The 18339-nt window shown below is 44.9% G+C and overlaps 1 protein-coding gene across 2 annotated transcripts in view; it reads right to left on the bottom strand.

Annotated features, from left to right (window-relative positions):
* The window catches only part of ADAMTS12 (ADAM metallopeptidase with thrombospondin type 1 motif 12), a 181202-nt gene that overhangs the window by 152050 nt on the left and 10813 nt on the right, over positions 1–18339 (bottom strand). For both annotated transcript variants that reach the window (XM_037530308.2, XM_037530310.2), the window contains exon 2: positions 16479–16840. In XM_037530308.2, the coding sequence (XP_037386205.1) occupies positions 16479–16840 (362 nt within the window). The remainder of the gene's footprint in view (positions 1–16478; positions 16841–18339) is intronic.

Here is an 18339-nt window from a genome sequence, read left to right as displayed (position 1 = left end):
GCTGAGTAACTCGTGGAGCACATCCTTGAAGAGAGGGCCCTGGAGGAGCAGCCAGAGAAATCGTGGGATGGTCAGCAGAGCCGAGGCAGAGCGTGGAGGACACGCATGAGGTGGAGCAGCACATGGGCATTGTGGCCGGCAGGTCCCACCGGGAGTAGGGGCCTCAGAATGTGAGTGGAGACCCAACACGGAGCATGAACGGGACCTACTAAAATCCAGGCCCGCAACAGAGGCCAAGGGGGCACGCTGAACACCCGGTGACTCACGCCAGAGGCCCTGGGGTTACACCAGCCACCCCCTCCCAATCCCAGGGCCCCTGCCGGACACCCTAGCATTTATTTCTCTCTAATAGAAAAGCACAAACATACTCAAAAAGTCTTTATAAATGCCACACCTTTAAAAAAACAAAAGATTCCATCCAAGGTCAAGTCTAATCACTGCCCTGTGGGTCTAGGGTCTTCTTGCTTCTTCACTGTCCTGCTTTCAACAGCTAGGTTCTCGGTATGGTTGACGGCCATACCCATGGCTTCTCAAGTCTCTCCCAACTTCTCAAAAGAAAATGTCAACCCAAAACAGTGCTTTATTTCTCTTTCTCTCTACCTATTGTCCTTCTTCTCCCCTTCGAAAAGAGAGGCCTCTATTTGGAGCTTAATTTCCTCCCTGTAATACTCTGTGGTTTCTGCCTCTCTTCTTCACATTCACCATGGCATTCCACACCCTGGCACCCCCTCAGTTTCTATCCCCTTTCTGATTGCACGTGCTCCCTGCATACCTGGATACCTGCGTGAAGGGAATTAACCCCATACACCTGAGAAGCCTCAGTCACGCCTCCTTAGCCATCCCTCAGAAATGCCTCCTCAATCTCCAGAACAAAAAAGGATTATGGGCTTACTCTGTGAGGATATCTGTGTTTGTAGGCCCAAGAAGTGACTGGAAATGTTGATCTATAGCTCAAAGAGAAAGAAAATATCCCTCACCTAGAAGTGACGCGGGTTCTCCCCTGCTTTTTCAGTAACTCTTCCATCTCCCTTTCTTGATTTCTATTCTTCCTTTCTAATGCTACACAAATGTAAGGGGCTTTACTTAGAGATATTTTAAATTACACGGCAGTGGATGATAAAATAGAATCTGCTTGGGGGATGGCGCCACTGCGAGTAATGTGTCCACAGAGGGCTAACAAAAAGATGTCTCCAGGGCCTCCCTGGTGGTGCAAGGGGTTATCTCAGCACCATGAAGCTATCCGCAGCCACTGCAGCACAGAGTTCTATCCCCAGGCAGGGAGCAGGGAGCTACCCACATGGCACAGCAGACCTCTCCTGTCTTACCAGCTGCTCCCCTCAGCAGTGTATTTCAGTTACTCTTCCTCTTCTGCTCCCCACTCTGTCTCTGGTGAATCCTCTCACTGCCCTCACCTCTGGCCTACACCCCAGATCTTGTATGCATAAATAAATAAGTCTTAAAAAAAAAATGTCTCCAGCTCACAAAAAACTTTTTAGAGCAAAGGGAATTGAAGACAGCACTGTCCATGTGGCAACTTTTAAGCAGATCTTTTCATGATGAAACTAGCATAAAGTTTACTTACTATCCACAGTGCTGCATAAAGAACTATTGAGAAAACTCCAAGGGCAGCTGGGAAAACACAGGGAAATTGGAAGCAGGCACAGTGCCAGGGACTGGGGCAGCCTCTCCAGCTCAAGCCCTCTAACAGTTGATGCAGAGGCCCCGGAGATGAGACACAGGGGGACAGAAGACGCTAGAACACCAGGACAGTGGGCATCACAGCAAGTGCCAGGGTTAACAGTGAGGTGCGAACACCAAAGCCAGGAGCAAAGGCAAGGCAGGAAGCAATCAGACCTTGTGGGCACACAGAAAACACCAAGGGAGAGCTGGTGACCAGCATGAGGTCACAGAGTATCTGGACTGGAAGGACATATGGTGACCTTTTAGATGCTGCAATATGTGAATATATTCACTGCTAAAAAGAAAAAAGATGTTATTATAAATGTAGGATAAATCTGGAGTCCTCTCCTTTGATGATTTGTTCTCTAAATTATTTTTTTTTCTTACCCTGGACCAGTGAAAAAAAAGAATATGGGGCCTCCCCGGTGGCGCAGCGGTTGAGCGCTGGGTTGCGAAGCTGCCCGCGGCCTCCGCGGCGCCGGTTCGATCCCCGGCTGCTCCCCGGCCACTGGAGGAGGGTCCCACATGGCGCGCGGACCTCTCCTGCCGCCCGCTGCTCCCCTCAGCAGTGTACTTCGGTCCTTCTGCCTGCTCTGCTCCCCGCTCTGGCTCTGGTGAATTCTCTCACCCTCCCGCGCTTCTGACTGTACCCAGTGCATGTATAAACAAAACAAACAAACCAGCAAACAAATAAATAAAGCATGCCTCTATAAAAAAAAAAAAAAAAAAAAAAGAATATGGACAGAGAGGGTAAACACTTTAAATGGCCAAGTTCAAGGTAGAAACAATTAAATTTTAACTAATTTTGTCCAAAAGACAAAACAACAAAGTATATAATAATTCTAGAACATTGCAGATAAATGTGAATAAATGAAATTATTCAATGAACATCAGAAGACATTTTCTGCAGGACACTAAAATTCCTGGTTATGCTGTAATTGTTACAGTAACATTAATAATATCAATAATAGCAACAATAATAATGACTGCACTTTCTAGGACATTTACTCTGTGCACGATTCAGGGTTGCTTACATACAGTATTTCATTTGATCCTCACAACCAACCAATAGAATAAGTATTATTAGTTTAGCCACAGTTTATAATCTCAGAGATAATTTGCCCAAAGTTACAGAGGCAATGACCAAAATCTACCTGACTCAGGAGCCTACCAGCCTTGCTAATCACCCAGGTGGGCTTGGGAAATCTCCAGGGTAAGTTCTCACAAGTAAAGCTTTGATATCATCGTCTTTCTGCTGCCCATCCATTCTTGACAGCTCTGGAAATACCAATGCCCACCCTGGTAAACAATAGGCTAGAACATTGTTTCCCACTCTAATATTTTTTGCCTTTAGTTTTTCTGGTTCAGTTGTCAGTTTTACTCACCCACCAAATTTTGTTTAAATCCTTCTGTTTCTGCACACATTATCACATAGTGGTATATGCCTCAGCCACAGATTGATCTATAATATCGGAATTCCTAAATTCAATAAAATCATGGGGTGGGCCTCCCCGGTGGCGCAGCGGTTGAGCGCTGGGTTGCGAAGCTGCCCGCGGCCTCTGCAGCGCCGGTTCGATCCCGGCTGCTCCCCGGCCACCGGAGGAGGGTCCCACATGGTGCGCAGACCTCTCCTGCCGCCCGCTGCTCCCCTCAGCAGTGTACTTCGGTCCTTCTGCCTGCTCTGCTCCCCGCTCTGGCTCTGGTGAATCCTCTCACCCTCCCGCGCTTCTGACTGTACCCAGTGCTTGTATAAACAAAACAAACAAACAAACCAGCAAACAAATAAATAAAGCATGCCTCTACAAAAAAAAAAAAAAAAAATCATGGGGAGTGCTCATCCTTCATTTCACAGACCAGGAAGCTGAGACCTTGGTGTTAAAGGACTTGCCTTAAGGCTCCCTGCGAGCTAGAAGCAGAGCAGACAAAAAGTACAGGCCTCTCAACTCCTTGTCCAATGTCTTTGATTAATAAAATAGTTTTGTTAGCTTAAATCATGAAGGACAGAGCTAGAGATGAAAGTAAAGGGAAGAAAAATCTGCCTATCAAACTTGTATCTTTCTAAAACAGTTGAATGCAAACAGAATTAACTAATAAAAGAATAAATCCTTTCCAGAGGAAGGATGTAAAGCCTTTATCAGTAGATCTCAACCCTTTCCTACTCATTTCCAGGCAACTGCCATCTCAGCCTTCCAGGCAGAAAACAATACCCACGTAGAAGGAAGGAGGTCTTTATCTCCCATCGTCCACCACGTTCAGAAGTGCCCCCTGCCCCAACGCCATTTCAAATAAATGTTGATCAAAAAAGTTTTGTATCTGTAATTCTAACTGCAAGTTTAACTGTGATTCATCCAGTTCATCTCAACTAGAGCTTCAGGTGAAAACCTCTTTCTGTGGACTTACTCTGAATTTGCTATCTATCTCCTTTCCCCACTGTGAATGCACGCACATGCACACATACACACACACACACCCTGCTCCTCTACCTGGAATAAACTCCAGTTTATCTGGAAACTCTGTAATCAGTAGCCTATTTCCAATGTTCTTTCCAAAGCAAGCTATGCAAAGGCTGGAGAAGAGCTAAGAAATTATTGACTATGGACCTCCCTGTTGGCACAAGGGGTTAAGTCTCAGCCCTATGAAGTTATCCGCAGCCACTACAGCACGAGTTCGATCCCCAAGGAGGTGACCCACATGGCTCAGTAGACCTCTCCTGTACTGCCCGCTGTTCCCCTCAGCAGCGTATTTCAGTCATCTGCCTGTTCTGCTCCCCACTCTGTCTCTGGTGAATCCTTTCACCCACCTGCACTTCTGGCCTACACCCCAGCTCTTGTAGGCATAAATAAAATAAATCTTTAAAGAAAAAAATTACTGACTACTCCTAAAACTTTATTTTAGCAAACAGCTCAACCTGTTGTGTTTCTTCTGCAGATGTTACTAAGATTGACAAACAAGAAAAAGGAAGCAGAGCTAAAACACAAGAGTGAAAAGGAGAAAGGAAAGCCAAACAGAAAACCTCGGGGGGGGGGGTGTTGGGGCGGGGAGCAGGAGTTGGGGCTCAGTCATTAGCCATAAGTTAAGAATGTTGAATGATCAAAAAAGAGAAATTAGATTGCAAACTTTAAACAAGACTTTCTAGAAAAAGTCTGCTAGGAAGAAAGGCAGTGATATCTGAGGACCCAGTGAGAAACTGCAGAGACTGTTTTTTAAAGGGGTGACTCATTCCTCAGGGCCAAAGCAGAAATCAAGTGAGCAAGTAATTTCCAGAGAAAAATCTGTCTATAAACAGGGTGGCGAGTAGGGAGAGGAGGGTGGATTGTAAAGAGGGGGATCAATGTTATCAAATGGGACCAAGCAGAGTGAGATTTTAGCAGTCCGATAGATCTGTTTCTCAGAACCCACTCCACCTCCGACCCTTGAAGGAATGTGTCACTGGGGAGGTGTGGTGTGACAGCTAGAGAAGCTGGCTCTGTAGGGAGCACCATAGTGTGAGAGTCACTCTTTCAAAATGAAAGCCCTGAAAATTTCTCACCCAGGAAATAAGCAAATGCAACATTAGGAAAAACCAGGAGGTCAGTTTTAGGCATTTATTTAAAGGAACATGTTCTGTGTTTCACTACTTGAAAAGCCCCGAAAGCAAATAACCAGGCATGATCAATGATGAAGACAATTCATCAGGATGACTGCAGAGTAAAGCAATGGTTTATGGGGAAGGAGACACCTCTTTGAACTCCCCAATGTATTTAGTCAAGGATATGGAACTTAACAGAAGCCAGGTGGCCCTGGCCAGGAGCAGAGGCCGTGTGTCCTGGCCCTATTCCCAAGAAATACACAGCCACCAGCGGCCCTCCCTGCACGGATCTGTCCCCCCAGAGCTGAGGAGGAAGCCTCATTCTTCTTTGGCCACTTCCCTTTTATACCCAGACTTTCATTAACATCCTGCACAACTCCACACTGACAGTCTCTTAAGGAATATTGATAAGCATTGAAGTTTCTTCATTCTTTTTCTTTTCAAGAATGAGTTATCACTGGTTTATGTCATTGTATTTTAGATGTGCAGGATTCCCCCCTTCAGGTGTTGCTGCCACGGTGCTTCCCCCATCAAAGCACCCAGAGTGCTCCACCATAGTCTGTTGTGCTCCCTCCCCACTTCGTTCTCACCCCAGCCCCCCTTGCTTCCTTTGTATAGTCTCCTCATTCATTTTTTTTGTTTGTTTTATTTATTTATGCATACAAGAGCGGGGGTACAGGCCAGAGGTTCAGGGGTGGTGAGAGGATTCACCAGAGACAGACTGGGAGCAGAACAGGCAGATCTCCTGAGATACACTGCTGAGGGGAGCAGCGGGTGAAACAGGAGAGGTCTGCTGTGCCATGTGGGTCAGCTGCCTGGCCAGGGATCGAACTCGTACTGCAGAGGCTGTGGATTGCTTCATAGGTTGCATCTTAACCCCTTGTGCCATCAGGGAGGCCTTAGTCTCCTCATTCTTAACCCAAATTTAGCCTCCACAATCCCCATACCCTGTGGGAGGAAGGCAAAGGCGAAACAGTGCCCCATGTTTTTGTCAGTCCCAACCTTGGGGGTATAGACAGGGACAGAAAGTTTGTCTCTTCTCAAGCACTTAGATGAAGACACCAAGAGACTGTCACTTTGCACACTCCACTGGAGAGATGAGATAAAGAGCCTGAGAAGAACTGGCATCTGCCCTGGTGAGAGAGCTGTCCATGCCAGGGACACGGGTTCCAACGCAACAAAACCCCACAGGGCCCAGAGAGCAGCAAAGGCAGAACATATGAAGCTATCCACAGTCACCGCAGCATGAGTTCGATCCCTGGCCAGGGATCTACCCACATGGCGCAGCAGACCTCTCCTGTCTCACCCGCTGCTCCTCTCAGCAGTGTGTTTCAGTCAATCTGCCTGCTCTGCTGCCTTCTCTGTCACTGGTGAATCCTCTCACCCGCATACCTCTGGCCTGCACCCCAGTTCTTCTATGCAAAAATAAATCTTTAAAAAAAAATGAACAAAATCCCAAGTATGTATCTTAGTCTTTTTCTGAATATTAGCTGATTCCTCTTCTACCCCTTCACCCATCACACTAATTACAGCAGCAGCATTCTCCCCTACTGCTTCCAAGTATCATTAATTAGACTTTCAGCCAAACAATTTGCCAGAAGGATGCAACACATAAAAGGGTGAACTCAAGTGCAATATTTGTCTCTGGGTTTAATGGGCTAATACTTGTCAAATTTTAATGTACCTACAAATCACCTGGGGATCTTGCTAAAATGTAGGTTCAGACTATGAGCTGAGACTCTGTGGTTCTAATAAGCTCCCACATGATGTTCATGTTGCTGGCCCAGGGGCCAACTACGCACTTAGTAACAAAGGCCCAGTTCACACAAATAACCAACCCAAAGAGGCAAAGGATCTCGTTGAAGGCAAAGGATCTCGTTGAAGGTCACACAGGAACTAGGACTTGGTCTCAGATCCTCTGACTCCCAAAGCCAGCGGGATCATTCCATATGAAAAACATGCCTCTGTCTCCACAGACCTGGCAATGTCTCTGACATAGGTTGTCTGCTTAAAACGCATCAGTCAGGTCATACCAAAAGTTCATCTCCCGCAACTAAGTAAAACAATTTTTCATTATAAAACTCAAGATCCGAGTCTCTTGCTTTCTCATTTTCTAAAGTACTTATTTTTATTTTTTTATTTTTTTTTTTAGTGGGTGCGACAGGAGAGGCCTGAGCGCCATGTGGGACCCTTATCAGAGGCCAGGGATATAACTGGCACTGCAGAGGCTGCAGGCAGCTTCGCAGCCCAGCACTCAACTGCTGCGCCACCAGGGGAGGCCCAGTACTTATTAATATTTGTCAGCCAAGGGGCCTCCCTGATGGAGCACAGGGTTAAGCACAGCACTGTGAAGCTGTCTGCAGCCTCTGTAACACGAGTTCGATCCCTGGCCGGCCAGGGAGCTACCCACATGGTGCAGCAGACCTCTCCTGTCTCGCACACTGCTCCCCTCAGCAGTGTATTTCAGTCTACCTGTTCTGTTCCCCACTTTGTCTTTGGTGAATCCTCTAACCCTCCCACCCCCTCTACCTCTGGCCTGTACCCCAGTTCTTGTATGCATAAATAAATCTTTATGCATACAAGACCTGGGGTGTAAGCCAGAGGTGAGGGAGGTGAGAAGATTCACCAGAGACAGAGTGGGGAACAGAACAGGCAGACTGGCTGAAGCGAGACAGGAGAGGTCTGCTTCACCATGTGGTTGCTCTCTGGCCGGCTGGGGATTGAACTCATGCTGCAGAGGCTGCAGATTGCTTCATAGTGTGGTGCTTAACCCCTTGCACCACCAGGGGGGCCCAATAAATCTTTAAAAATATATATATTTGTCAGCCAATAGAGACTTTTTTTAAAAGTAACTAAATTTCTCTGAAAGCTAGTGTTGTAGTTCCCTGGACCTATAATTCATGCTGGCTCCCAAAAAAAAAAAAAAATACAACAGAAATATTTAATACACAAACACCATGGAGACGCTGGACATCTAGTCTCAGTCTGTAATGAAAACAGAAATGAGATTCAAAGAAAAGTCAAGAGACACACAGGGGAAGGGAGTGACACCTCTCTGCTGCATTGGGGTGGCCCCATAAGCTAAGTAACTGACAGGGCAATACGCAGAGCATGTGACCTCTCCCCCCCGCCCCCACCGCCCACTCTCCAAAATGGTGGGGGGTCAGCACCATCCCTAGACCTACAGGCAAGTCCCTAACTTCAGACTCAGAAAAGGAAGAAAACCACGGTTTTTTCTTGAAGTCCAATGCTTCAGTCTTCCACTCCCACTGCCACACCATCACACTGCGAGCTCTCAAAACAAACCTGATGAACTCACTAGAAGTAAGCAGCAAGACAAAAAGACAGAAACAAAGACCACTTGTGTTTACAAGCCGGCCACACCACGCCTTGTGAGGAGAGGAACCCCTCCAGTCAGAGGCCCCATTCCCAAGTCTCAGGTCTGAATAAGAAGGGTATTGCCAGGTGCCCCCCAGAGGTCAAGGATCAAAGAGAATACATCATCAGGAGAGCAGGGTTAGGGGATACACAGAGCATTTCTGCCCTCCCTGGGTGAGAAACAACAAACCCTGACTTGCAGGCTTCCCAAAAGGCAAATGAGCCTTGTCTGCAAAGGAGCTGGGAGTTCCAGATCAAGGGGCCAGGCAAGAAGCCACCCTGGGAAACTTTTCCCACACAACGCTGCCAGGGGTCTCATTCCTCAGCGACATTACTCCGGACTGCAGTTGGAGATCAGGAACAAGAGGGCAGAAGTGGTTACATTCTTTGATTGTTGGGGAAGAAGCCGGCAGGACCTTCCATTTGAGCCAAGAGCTGAGCTGCACTTGAAGGATGAATGTTCATTTGAAGGAGCGAGCACAGCACAGCTCTCTCAACAGAGAAGCCACGGAATGGCACAGATATTTAAATGTTGCTGATCTCACTTGTAGCATTCACGCAGCAAAATGAAGAGACTACCTAATTCAATCATTCCTTGAAATTAGAATATAACAAAGATTAGGGAAACCAGTACATGAAGTTAAGCAGAGGAGCTCAACTGATCTACAAATATGTTTTAAAGTATAGTCTGGCAACTACACCAGAAAAGACTCACAGAGAATTAAGAGCAAAAATGGAGGAACCACTTGGGAGGACAATGCAGTGATTCAGTGGAGAGAAGAGGGTGACCAAGACCAGGGCAGGGTATCTCAACCCCAAATACTGACACGTTGGACCATATAACTCTGTGGTGGGGCCTGTTCCATGCCCTGTAGGAAGTTTTGCGGCATCCTTGGCCTCCACTGCCTGGACACCAGAAGCAGTCCTTATGCCCCAGATGTAACAACCAAAAATGTCTCCAGGCTTTGCCAAATATCCCCTAAAGGGCAAAACTGTCCCTGCTGAGAATGATTGGACTAGGGTGTTAGCTGTGGAAGTGACAAGAGTGGGAAATTCTGAACATATTTTGAAGGAAATGTTAACAGGTTCACTGATAAGAATAGGCATTGAGTGTGAGAGAGTCACTGGTGGAACTGAGAGGAGTAAGTGGCAGGATGATTCCATGGTTTCTGGTCTGGCAACTGAGAGAATAAAGCTGACATGTACAGCAATGGGAAGACTGCAGGAGAAGGACTCAAGAATGTTGTTTTGAACGTGTTAAATGTAATATTCCAATCAGACATCCATGTGGTTAGCAGATAGTGAAGTTCCAAGAAAACAGCAGAGCCAGATCTATAAATTTAGCAGTTATTCAATCCATATACAGAGTTAGAGATATATGATAGTGATTATAGCTCACACCTGCAGATGGCTTTAGCGCCACTGGTGTGGGGTTCACAAAGGTAGCATACTGGCTTAATTCAGTGCCTATATTGCTAATAAATGAAACAGAAACCAAAATCACAATACAAAAGATCCGTGAGACTAAGAGTTGGTTCTTCGAAAACACAACCAAAACCAACAAACATTTAGCTAGACTCACAAAGAAAAGAATAGCAAAAACTCTTATAAATAGGATCAGGAATGAAAGAGGAGAAATCACAACAGAAAACAGAAATAAAACATAGAAAGAGATAATAAGAAACTACTATGAACAACTATCTGCCAATAAATCTGATAATATAGAAGAAAAGGATAAATTTGTGTAAGAATACAGCCTAATAAGACAGAACCAGCAAGACTCAAATAGATTGATCACAAATATGGAAATTAACAGATCACAAGTATGGAAATTAAAATAACCATCAAAAAGTTTTCAAAAAACAAAAGTCCAGGAATGAGTGGTTTTACTAGTGAATTCCTTCAAAGAATTTACACCTATTCTCACACTCTTCCCAAAACTGAAGGTGAGCACTACCAAATACATTTAATGAAGTCAAAATTGCATACCAAAACCAGACAAGGATATCACAAAAAAAAAAAGAAAGAAAATTATAGGTCAATATCTCTAAATGAACATACATGTAAAAATTCTTAACAAAACACTAGCAGACTGAATTCATCAAAAGACTAAATTGGTGCAACTATTTTGGAAAATGGTATGAAAGTTCCACAAAAACTGAAAAATATGACCATTAATTCCACTTCTGGTATCTATCCAAAGAATGTGAAAAATGTAACATTAGTTATAAGTATCACAATGTTTACTGCAGTATTATCTATAATAACTAAGATATGAAAACAATCTAAGTGCTCACTGATAGATGATTAGCTAAAGAAGATGTAATATATATACACAATGGAATACTCGTCAGCTATTAAAAAAAAAGATGAAATTTTGCCATTTTCCAGAAAACAGAAGGAACAGTAGGGAATTATGCAAAGCAAAATTAGGCAGAGGAAAGATAAAATTATTTACCCATTTGTGCAATATAAGGAAAAAGGAGATAAACAGACAAAACAAAACAAACCAATAGACATTGACAAGAGAACAAGATTCTGTTGGATGAGGGTGGGAACAAGAATGAAGTGGACCTAATGGATGATGGATTATTGTTTTATTTTTCAATTAATTCAAAACAGGCTATGAACTGCAGTGCAAAATGTAAAGATAAGGGGTGGGAGAAGAAGAAGGGTGTGGTGATAAAAAGACAGCATGACTCTTGTGATGGAATTGATGGGCATCTTGCCCATCAATGTCAAAATCCTGCCAATGATGTGATATAATAAATTGGTAAGATGTTACCAATGGGGGAAAACTGTAGAAAGTGTACCTGGGGCAGCTCTGAATTAGGTCTCACAATTCCACATGAATCTACAACTGTCTTAAAATAAAAAGGTTTCAGACACTAAAAATAATAACCCTCAAAATGTTAATTCATACGTGAGCTCAAAACAAGGAAATCTCAATGTGCCATTGAGAAAAGGGAAAGAGAACTGAGAGCAAGTTGAAGCTGAAAGACCCTCATGTCATAATCAGCTTTTCGTGTTGAGTTAGGAATGACTTTCCCAGCAGGGACTGGAATTTGGGGACTAGGGATTAGGATAGAGGCAAGAACTGTGCTCACTTTAATAAAGTCTGAGTCGAGAAATACTGTCCCTGACAATAAAGAGGAATTACAAATATTTCTTTACTGACCTAGCTATATAGTCCGGGAAGTAGGTGTCTAGACCAGGCTCTTGGTGAAAGTGAAGAATCAGAATCCCAACCCAGTGTCATGCATACCTGTGGAGTCTATTTTGCACTGTGCTCCCAGTGCAGAAATCTTAATGAAATAGGGGCTTCCCTGGTGGCACCAGGGGTTAAGTCTCAGCACTATGAAGCTATCTGTAGCCACTGTAGCACAAGTTCGATACCCGGCCAGGGAGCTGACCCACCTGGCACAGCAGACCTCTCCTGTCTTGCCCGCTGCTCCCCTCAGCAGTGTATTTCAGTCAGTCTGCCTGTTCTGTTCCCCGCTCTGTCTCTGGCGAATCCTCTCACTCCCACCCCTGCACTTCTGGCCTACACCCCAGCTCTTGTATGCATAATAAGATAAATTTTTTAAAAGAAATCTAAATGAAATACTAATAAACTACCCAGGGACAAATCCTGCAGGGCTTCTGGCATTAACAACCCCCAAACCACCCCATCAGGATACAGCTCCTGCTGAGATGAACTCAGAGTCAAATTGATTGAAAATACACTTCCTCCATTGAAGAACTGACACTGTACCAAATCGACTACACTGTGCAAATGCAACAAATTCTGTAACATTAAAGTCCTGAAAGCACCGAGGGGAGAAAGACAGTGAAAATGGTGGGGATAACACAGCGAGCTGCTGGGCTGGGTGCTGGGGCTGAGAGTTAGAAGCAGCCTCCAGGAAAATGGGTCAGAACATGGAAGGAAGAGGTTGTCTCAGAGCGACAACCTTGTGTCTTCAGTTTTCAACTCTCTTGTGTCTTCAGTTTTCAACTCTCCGAGTCTGCTCCAAGGAAGACAAAATGAACTTCAAATTATAGACAACTGTGGGAACACAGCCTCCAACATTAGGACAACCACCTCTGAGGCCAAGCATACGCCAGCCCGTAGCCGTGGGAATGAAAGGCAGATGTCCTGCTTCTCATGGCAATTCCTTCCCAAGTAAGTCTTCCCAGATGGGACTGTGTCCTGGGAGTGGTGGAGGCTTAGCGCCAGCTCATCCTAAATCTGCCATCCTGTGAATCTGAGTGTGGGGTCATCCCTGGGTGAAAAGGAAAATAAACGTACTAAAGGTCAGTCTCCAGACAAGTGATGAGAAAGATCAACTACAAATCCAAGCACAGCCTTTTGACTACTGAGGATCACTCTAAGTGGGCACTGGCTATGATGCACGTGAGCAAATGAACTTGAAGCCAGACAACTTGCGGACTCGCAGAAAGGAAAGAAATTCACCAAATGGCTTTGGTGCCATTTGTATTACCATCCATTCACTGGGTAATTATATATGTGAAAGGCTCCAAAATAATTCCAATGAATTGTTTCTTTGGGAGAAATCGACGCGGATCTAACAATTTTCTATAATATTGGCTATGGCATAAATCCATTGCTTAATATTTGCTTCTTCATATTCTTGTACTTAGTATGGATCTGAAATCTGCATCTGAAAATGCCCATATGGAGTTAGTCACTGCTCCCTAGGGTCATTTGAGATTGCAATTTCCCAGTATTCTATTCCCAAGCTCAGAATAATGCTAACCAGTATGTAATTTTCCTTAGAAGCCATAAATGAAAGCAGGGGACAACTGAGAGAACACTTCTCATTGGGCTTCTGGTGTCTTCCCAACCTTGGTGCTGTTCTCAACTCTGGCTGCATGACAGAATCACCCGGGAGAACTGCCACTTTGGAGTAACATTGACTAATACAGCCAACACCCCCTCATGCTAATTCGGTGCTTCATAGCACTTATTACACATTAGAATCTCCTGAGAAGCTTTAACAAATACTGATGCTTGGACTCCATCTTCAAATCAGTTACATCAGAACATCTAGGCCATGGATACTTTTAAAAACTCCCCAGCTGATCCTCATGTTCAGCCAGGGATAAGAGTGACTGCTCTAAATCCTAGCTTCTCAGGCTTCAGTGACATCAGAATGTGCTGCAGTGTTAAAACAAAAAGTGTGAATAAGCAGCAAATAGAGACTGGAGGGAGATTTGTGGTTCCCAAGGATTAGGTGCTAAGACATTTCTTGGGGGACTAATGAGAATACTCTAAAATTTATTGTGACAGTCATACACCTCTGTGAATATATTAAAGTCACTGAATTGTACACTTGACATGGGTCAGGGTAGGTATGTCAATTATATCTCAATAAGGCTGTTAAAACACACGCAGGTAGGTTTTTGCCCACCCCCGAGACTCTGATGCTCTTGGTCTGGAGGTGCGGTCCATGAACTTGCCTTTTTTAATGAGTTCTCAGGGGATACTGATTCTATGGGGCCACAGGCCACACTCTAGCCCACAGGAAGGCCCATGTTTAAACTTTTTTATGAGCATGATAATGATTTCAAGGTCAAATAAATAAATGTGAGCCCACAGCCATTTACCCTGGAGCACTGTGGCCTCTGTATGTTTGTCTCATGGCTCCCCTCATCCCTGTTTGCTTGTCCTTCTAGAACAGGGGCTCTTTCTTCTGTTTCCCTAGTCATGCAGGATCAGGAGTCACTGATACTTCCAGGGCTATCCCAGAGAAATGAAAGCCAGGATTTCAAAGGGAAAATGTGATGCAAACTCAGAGCAAGCCCAAAGAATGAGGCCCATGGAGCCAGAGCTGTTCCCCAGTTCAACGGCACGATGGGTAAGGCCCAAGAAGAAGAAAGAGAATAGGGCATCATTCTTGATTTCACATAGTGTGACCAATTAGGGGCGGAATGATAAATGCCAATACATGAAAATCCAGACTTACAGAAAAAGCAAAGGAAGTCTTTCCAGTGATTGCACAAAACGACTCATCCCCAGAGATCCTTCATAAAATTCAACATTCTTGGTACATTTAAACTGGCACATTTTACATTAATTTTCTCCTGGTTTCCTAGCAAAGTCAAGCTACACAAACGGGATAAACAGAATCCTAAATTATAAAGAACAGGATTTGTACCATACTAGCAGTATCACTGGCAGGATTTGCAATGAGTACCTGTGGTAGAAATGCAAATGCCACCCTAAGGCTGGTTCTGCTCAGCAAACCAGCCCTGCCTCAGGGTAAAGAGCAGTCCTCCTGGCCAGCAAAGAGCGCCCTTCAGGACTCTGGAATCTCTTCCCCTAAGGCCACGCCCGAAACACACCCTTAGGCTGCTGCCAGCCTCCTACTCAAGTCAAAAACCTCCTACCCCTAAATCCCAAAGCATTGTCTGCCATGCAGTTACCATGGGGCTGATACTCTTTGGGGGAACAAAAGGATCAAAGTTTTTTAAAATAGTTTTAAATTAAAAAAATAAGGCTGGCCACATTTTGAGATGTAGTGTGGGTATAATCTAAAAAGAGGAGGTTCCATGTTCCCTGCCCACCTAGCAAAGGGCGAGGGGATGCTCAAGAGGACTTGGGAGAGATTTAGAGAGGAGACTGGAAGAGGCCTGTGGAGCAGAGACATGTGAAGAAGCTGCACTTGCTTCTCAGCCTTGGAGTTGCACCTGGGACTTGGGGGATATGGAAGGAGATACTTGAAAGAGACATAGTTGAGAGACCAGTGGGGAGGCGGAAAATGGCAGCCTTTATCTTGGCTTGTGGTTTGATTTTACTACTTTTCTTCCAGACTTGTCTGGCCCCTTCTGACACTTTCCTGTGGTTCCCCTCCAAAAGGTGCCTCAGATTTATGACAAGCTTACAGGCCTCAGTGGCCCACTTTGGGCCAACCCTGTATGGCTGGTCATTTACCCACTAGGGGATGGGTGACAGTTTCATTGGGAAACTATTACCTTTTCTTCTTGCTCCTCATTCTATGCACACTAATTATAGTAAAGTTTTTTTCTGTTGAAGGTCTTAGGCACCAAGAGTAACTGTCTTTATGTGGCAGATGACAGAACACAATTAGAGTGTGCAATTTTGGGGGTCTTGGGGCACCCCTCTGCCTGCCCGCTAACAATAGCATCAGTAAACTTTTTCTGTGAAGGCCAGATAATAAATAATTTTGGCAACTTCTCTGCTGTTGTAATTCAAAAACAGTCATGGACAATATTAAGCACAATGACGTGTCTGTGTTTCAATAAAATTTATAAAACAAGGGATGGTCCAGATCTGGCCTGTGTGCTATAGTTTGCCAACCTCTCCTCTATCTGATGGGCACTATCCTGATCTCCATTTTACAGATGAGAAAACAGAGGCACAAAGGCACAGCCCCCATCCTACAGGAAGCCTGCTCACCAAGAACACACACTCAACTATGAGAACGTAAAGGCTGATGGCAGCGCCATTGTCACAGGAAGCCTCTCACTCCATCCAAATCCAATTCAAAAGGGGCTGGGCAGTCGGTCAGTCAGCAATACCCCTCAGAGCTGCCTCAGAGACTGAAACCCAACTCCAGTCCTCCCTCTTCTTCCCCTGGTGTCCCTGGTTGAAATTCTCCCTGCCTCCTCTGAACCCCCAGTGTCCTTACTCTCTGTACCTCCCGACTAATTGATCATGTTTTATTTATTATATACTTTCTACCCAACACGTTTGGAGTCCAGAACCATGCACATCACCGGTTCAGTTCGCTTGTGCGGGAGCACTGGTGGGCCATTGGTCATTGGCATGCTGGCCAAGACACCATGAGTTTGGGGGCAGAGGAAGGAGGTGGTGGTTGTGGGCACTCACCAGTCCATGGCAGGCACTGAGGGCTGCAGTCCCAATCCTCGTACCTTGCTGCAGAACTGTACCCTGGAGATGGCAGGGGGGTGCCGAGGAAGTCACTATCTTCACATGGGAGAGGTTCCCGTATCTTCTCTCCACAATGTAGTTTTTGGAAAGAAATCCCTGATTGATCGTCAAGTTAAAAAACAGATCCTCCTCCTCATGTGAAATTCGGTAGTACACCCGGTCTTCTGGGCCATCCACATCTCTCTTCCGCCTGCTGTTGGTGATGAGATGTTGCAAACCGTATGATAGAAAATGCCCACTCGCGTCTACTCGAACAGGACCCACCACGTGGTATTCTGGCAGGGCATTGATGAAATGCTCTAGAAGAAAAGGAGACCTAGAGTAACACCAAGAGAGATCCCTGCTGGGCAGGTCTATAAGCAAGGCAAATGCACTTCTGTTTAGAACTTAGATTTTTTTAAATTGTATTATTTTTATTGTGGTAACAATGTTTTACATGTATATGATTTGATTAGTGGTTCACACCTCTTTAGAGATATGTTAGCACATAGGCCCACCATCAGAGGACCCACGATTCTCTATTATAGTTCATTGGGCTCCCTCCATTGTTCATGCCCCCTAACCCCCAGACTCAATTGTAAGTCAGGTTTCTGGGGTTTGCATTGGTTTGTTTTGTCTGTGAAACTTAGATTTTAATTGATCGATTGCAAAATTCCGAGGCTGACTTGCCGGCAGAGGTCCCGTCCACCACACAATTACTGGACGCTGCCCACAGAAAACACCCAGCACAACTCACAGCTGAGACAGGGCCCTCCTGGACAGCATGTGGCAGCCTGAGCAGACAGGCAGAACAGGGATGCCAGATGTTTCACCAGAGACCAATTAAGATAGAATTACTTCATGACAAATACTTTGAGGGACCGGGCAAGGTCACCATGATGAACAGGAACATTTCAAGTCCAGAGCCACTTAGTACATATCACAGAGCTTCACTGTTTATTACAGGACTTTAATTGTGTCCAGAACTTCCCATTGAGGCAGGGTAGTGGAAAAACACAACATCACAGTGAGCCCAGCATATCCACTTGCCAGGCTGCACCAGCTACAGCCTAAGTGTTCCATAAGGTAGCCAGAGTGCACAAAGGACTTGGGGGTTCCTTTTTTATAGTTTCACAAATTATGCAAAATAAACACAAAATATACAAATAAAGTGGTAGGGGAACACAGTAGGATCTGAGACTTAGTCTTAAAATATGAAAACTGCCATCTTACAAATGCAAGGCAGAAGCAGTCACTCCTTCCACCTGAAAAAAATACATCCACCTTTTAACTTCCTCAAATTTACATCCCCGCCACTGCCTCCTCATTTTGACATTTGAGAATAACAAGGGATCTAACTAGCTGGAACTAATCATCACTCTGGATTACAGGTTAGTTAAAACAAACCATGTACCACTTAGCAAGATAAACTAATCAGAAAAGGCAAGGATGGGAGGTAGAGAAGGAGAGGACGGTGGGAGGGAGAGGGAGGGATTGAAGGGGAAAATTCTACTTGCCACCTCCCAGCTGCAGTCCTTGCACTAACTTGCATTGCTTTGCTGATGTCCTTCCCCAGCTACTTAGTATGTCCTTTGCAATCGCTAGCAATATCCTGTTTAGTCCTGGTTTGGTTTATTTTTTAATGCAAATTTCTGAATTTTTTTATTTTTTACATCAGTGTTCATTTCATTTTTATTATTTTTTAAAGATTTATTTATCTATTTATACAAGCGCTGGGTACAGTCAGAAGTGCGGGAGGGTGAGAGGATTCACCTGAGCCAGAGAGGGGAGCACACATTGTTAATTTTTAAACAATATT

The sequence above is a fragment of the Talpa occidentalis genome, unplaced genomic scaffold (assembly GCF_014898055.3).
Source record: "Talpa occidentalis isolate TD23 unplaced genomic scaffold, MPIMG_talOcc4v2.1 talOcc4.6, whole genome shotgun sequence".
Classification (NCBI taxonomy): domain Eukaryota; kingdom Metazoa; phylum Chordata; class Mammalia; order Eulipotyphla; family Talpidae; genus Talpa; species Talpa occidentalis.
Note: the sequence above shows the minus strand (reverse complement) of the source record. Positions and strands in the feature narration are given on the sequence as shown.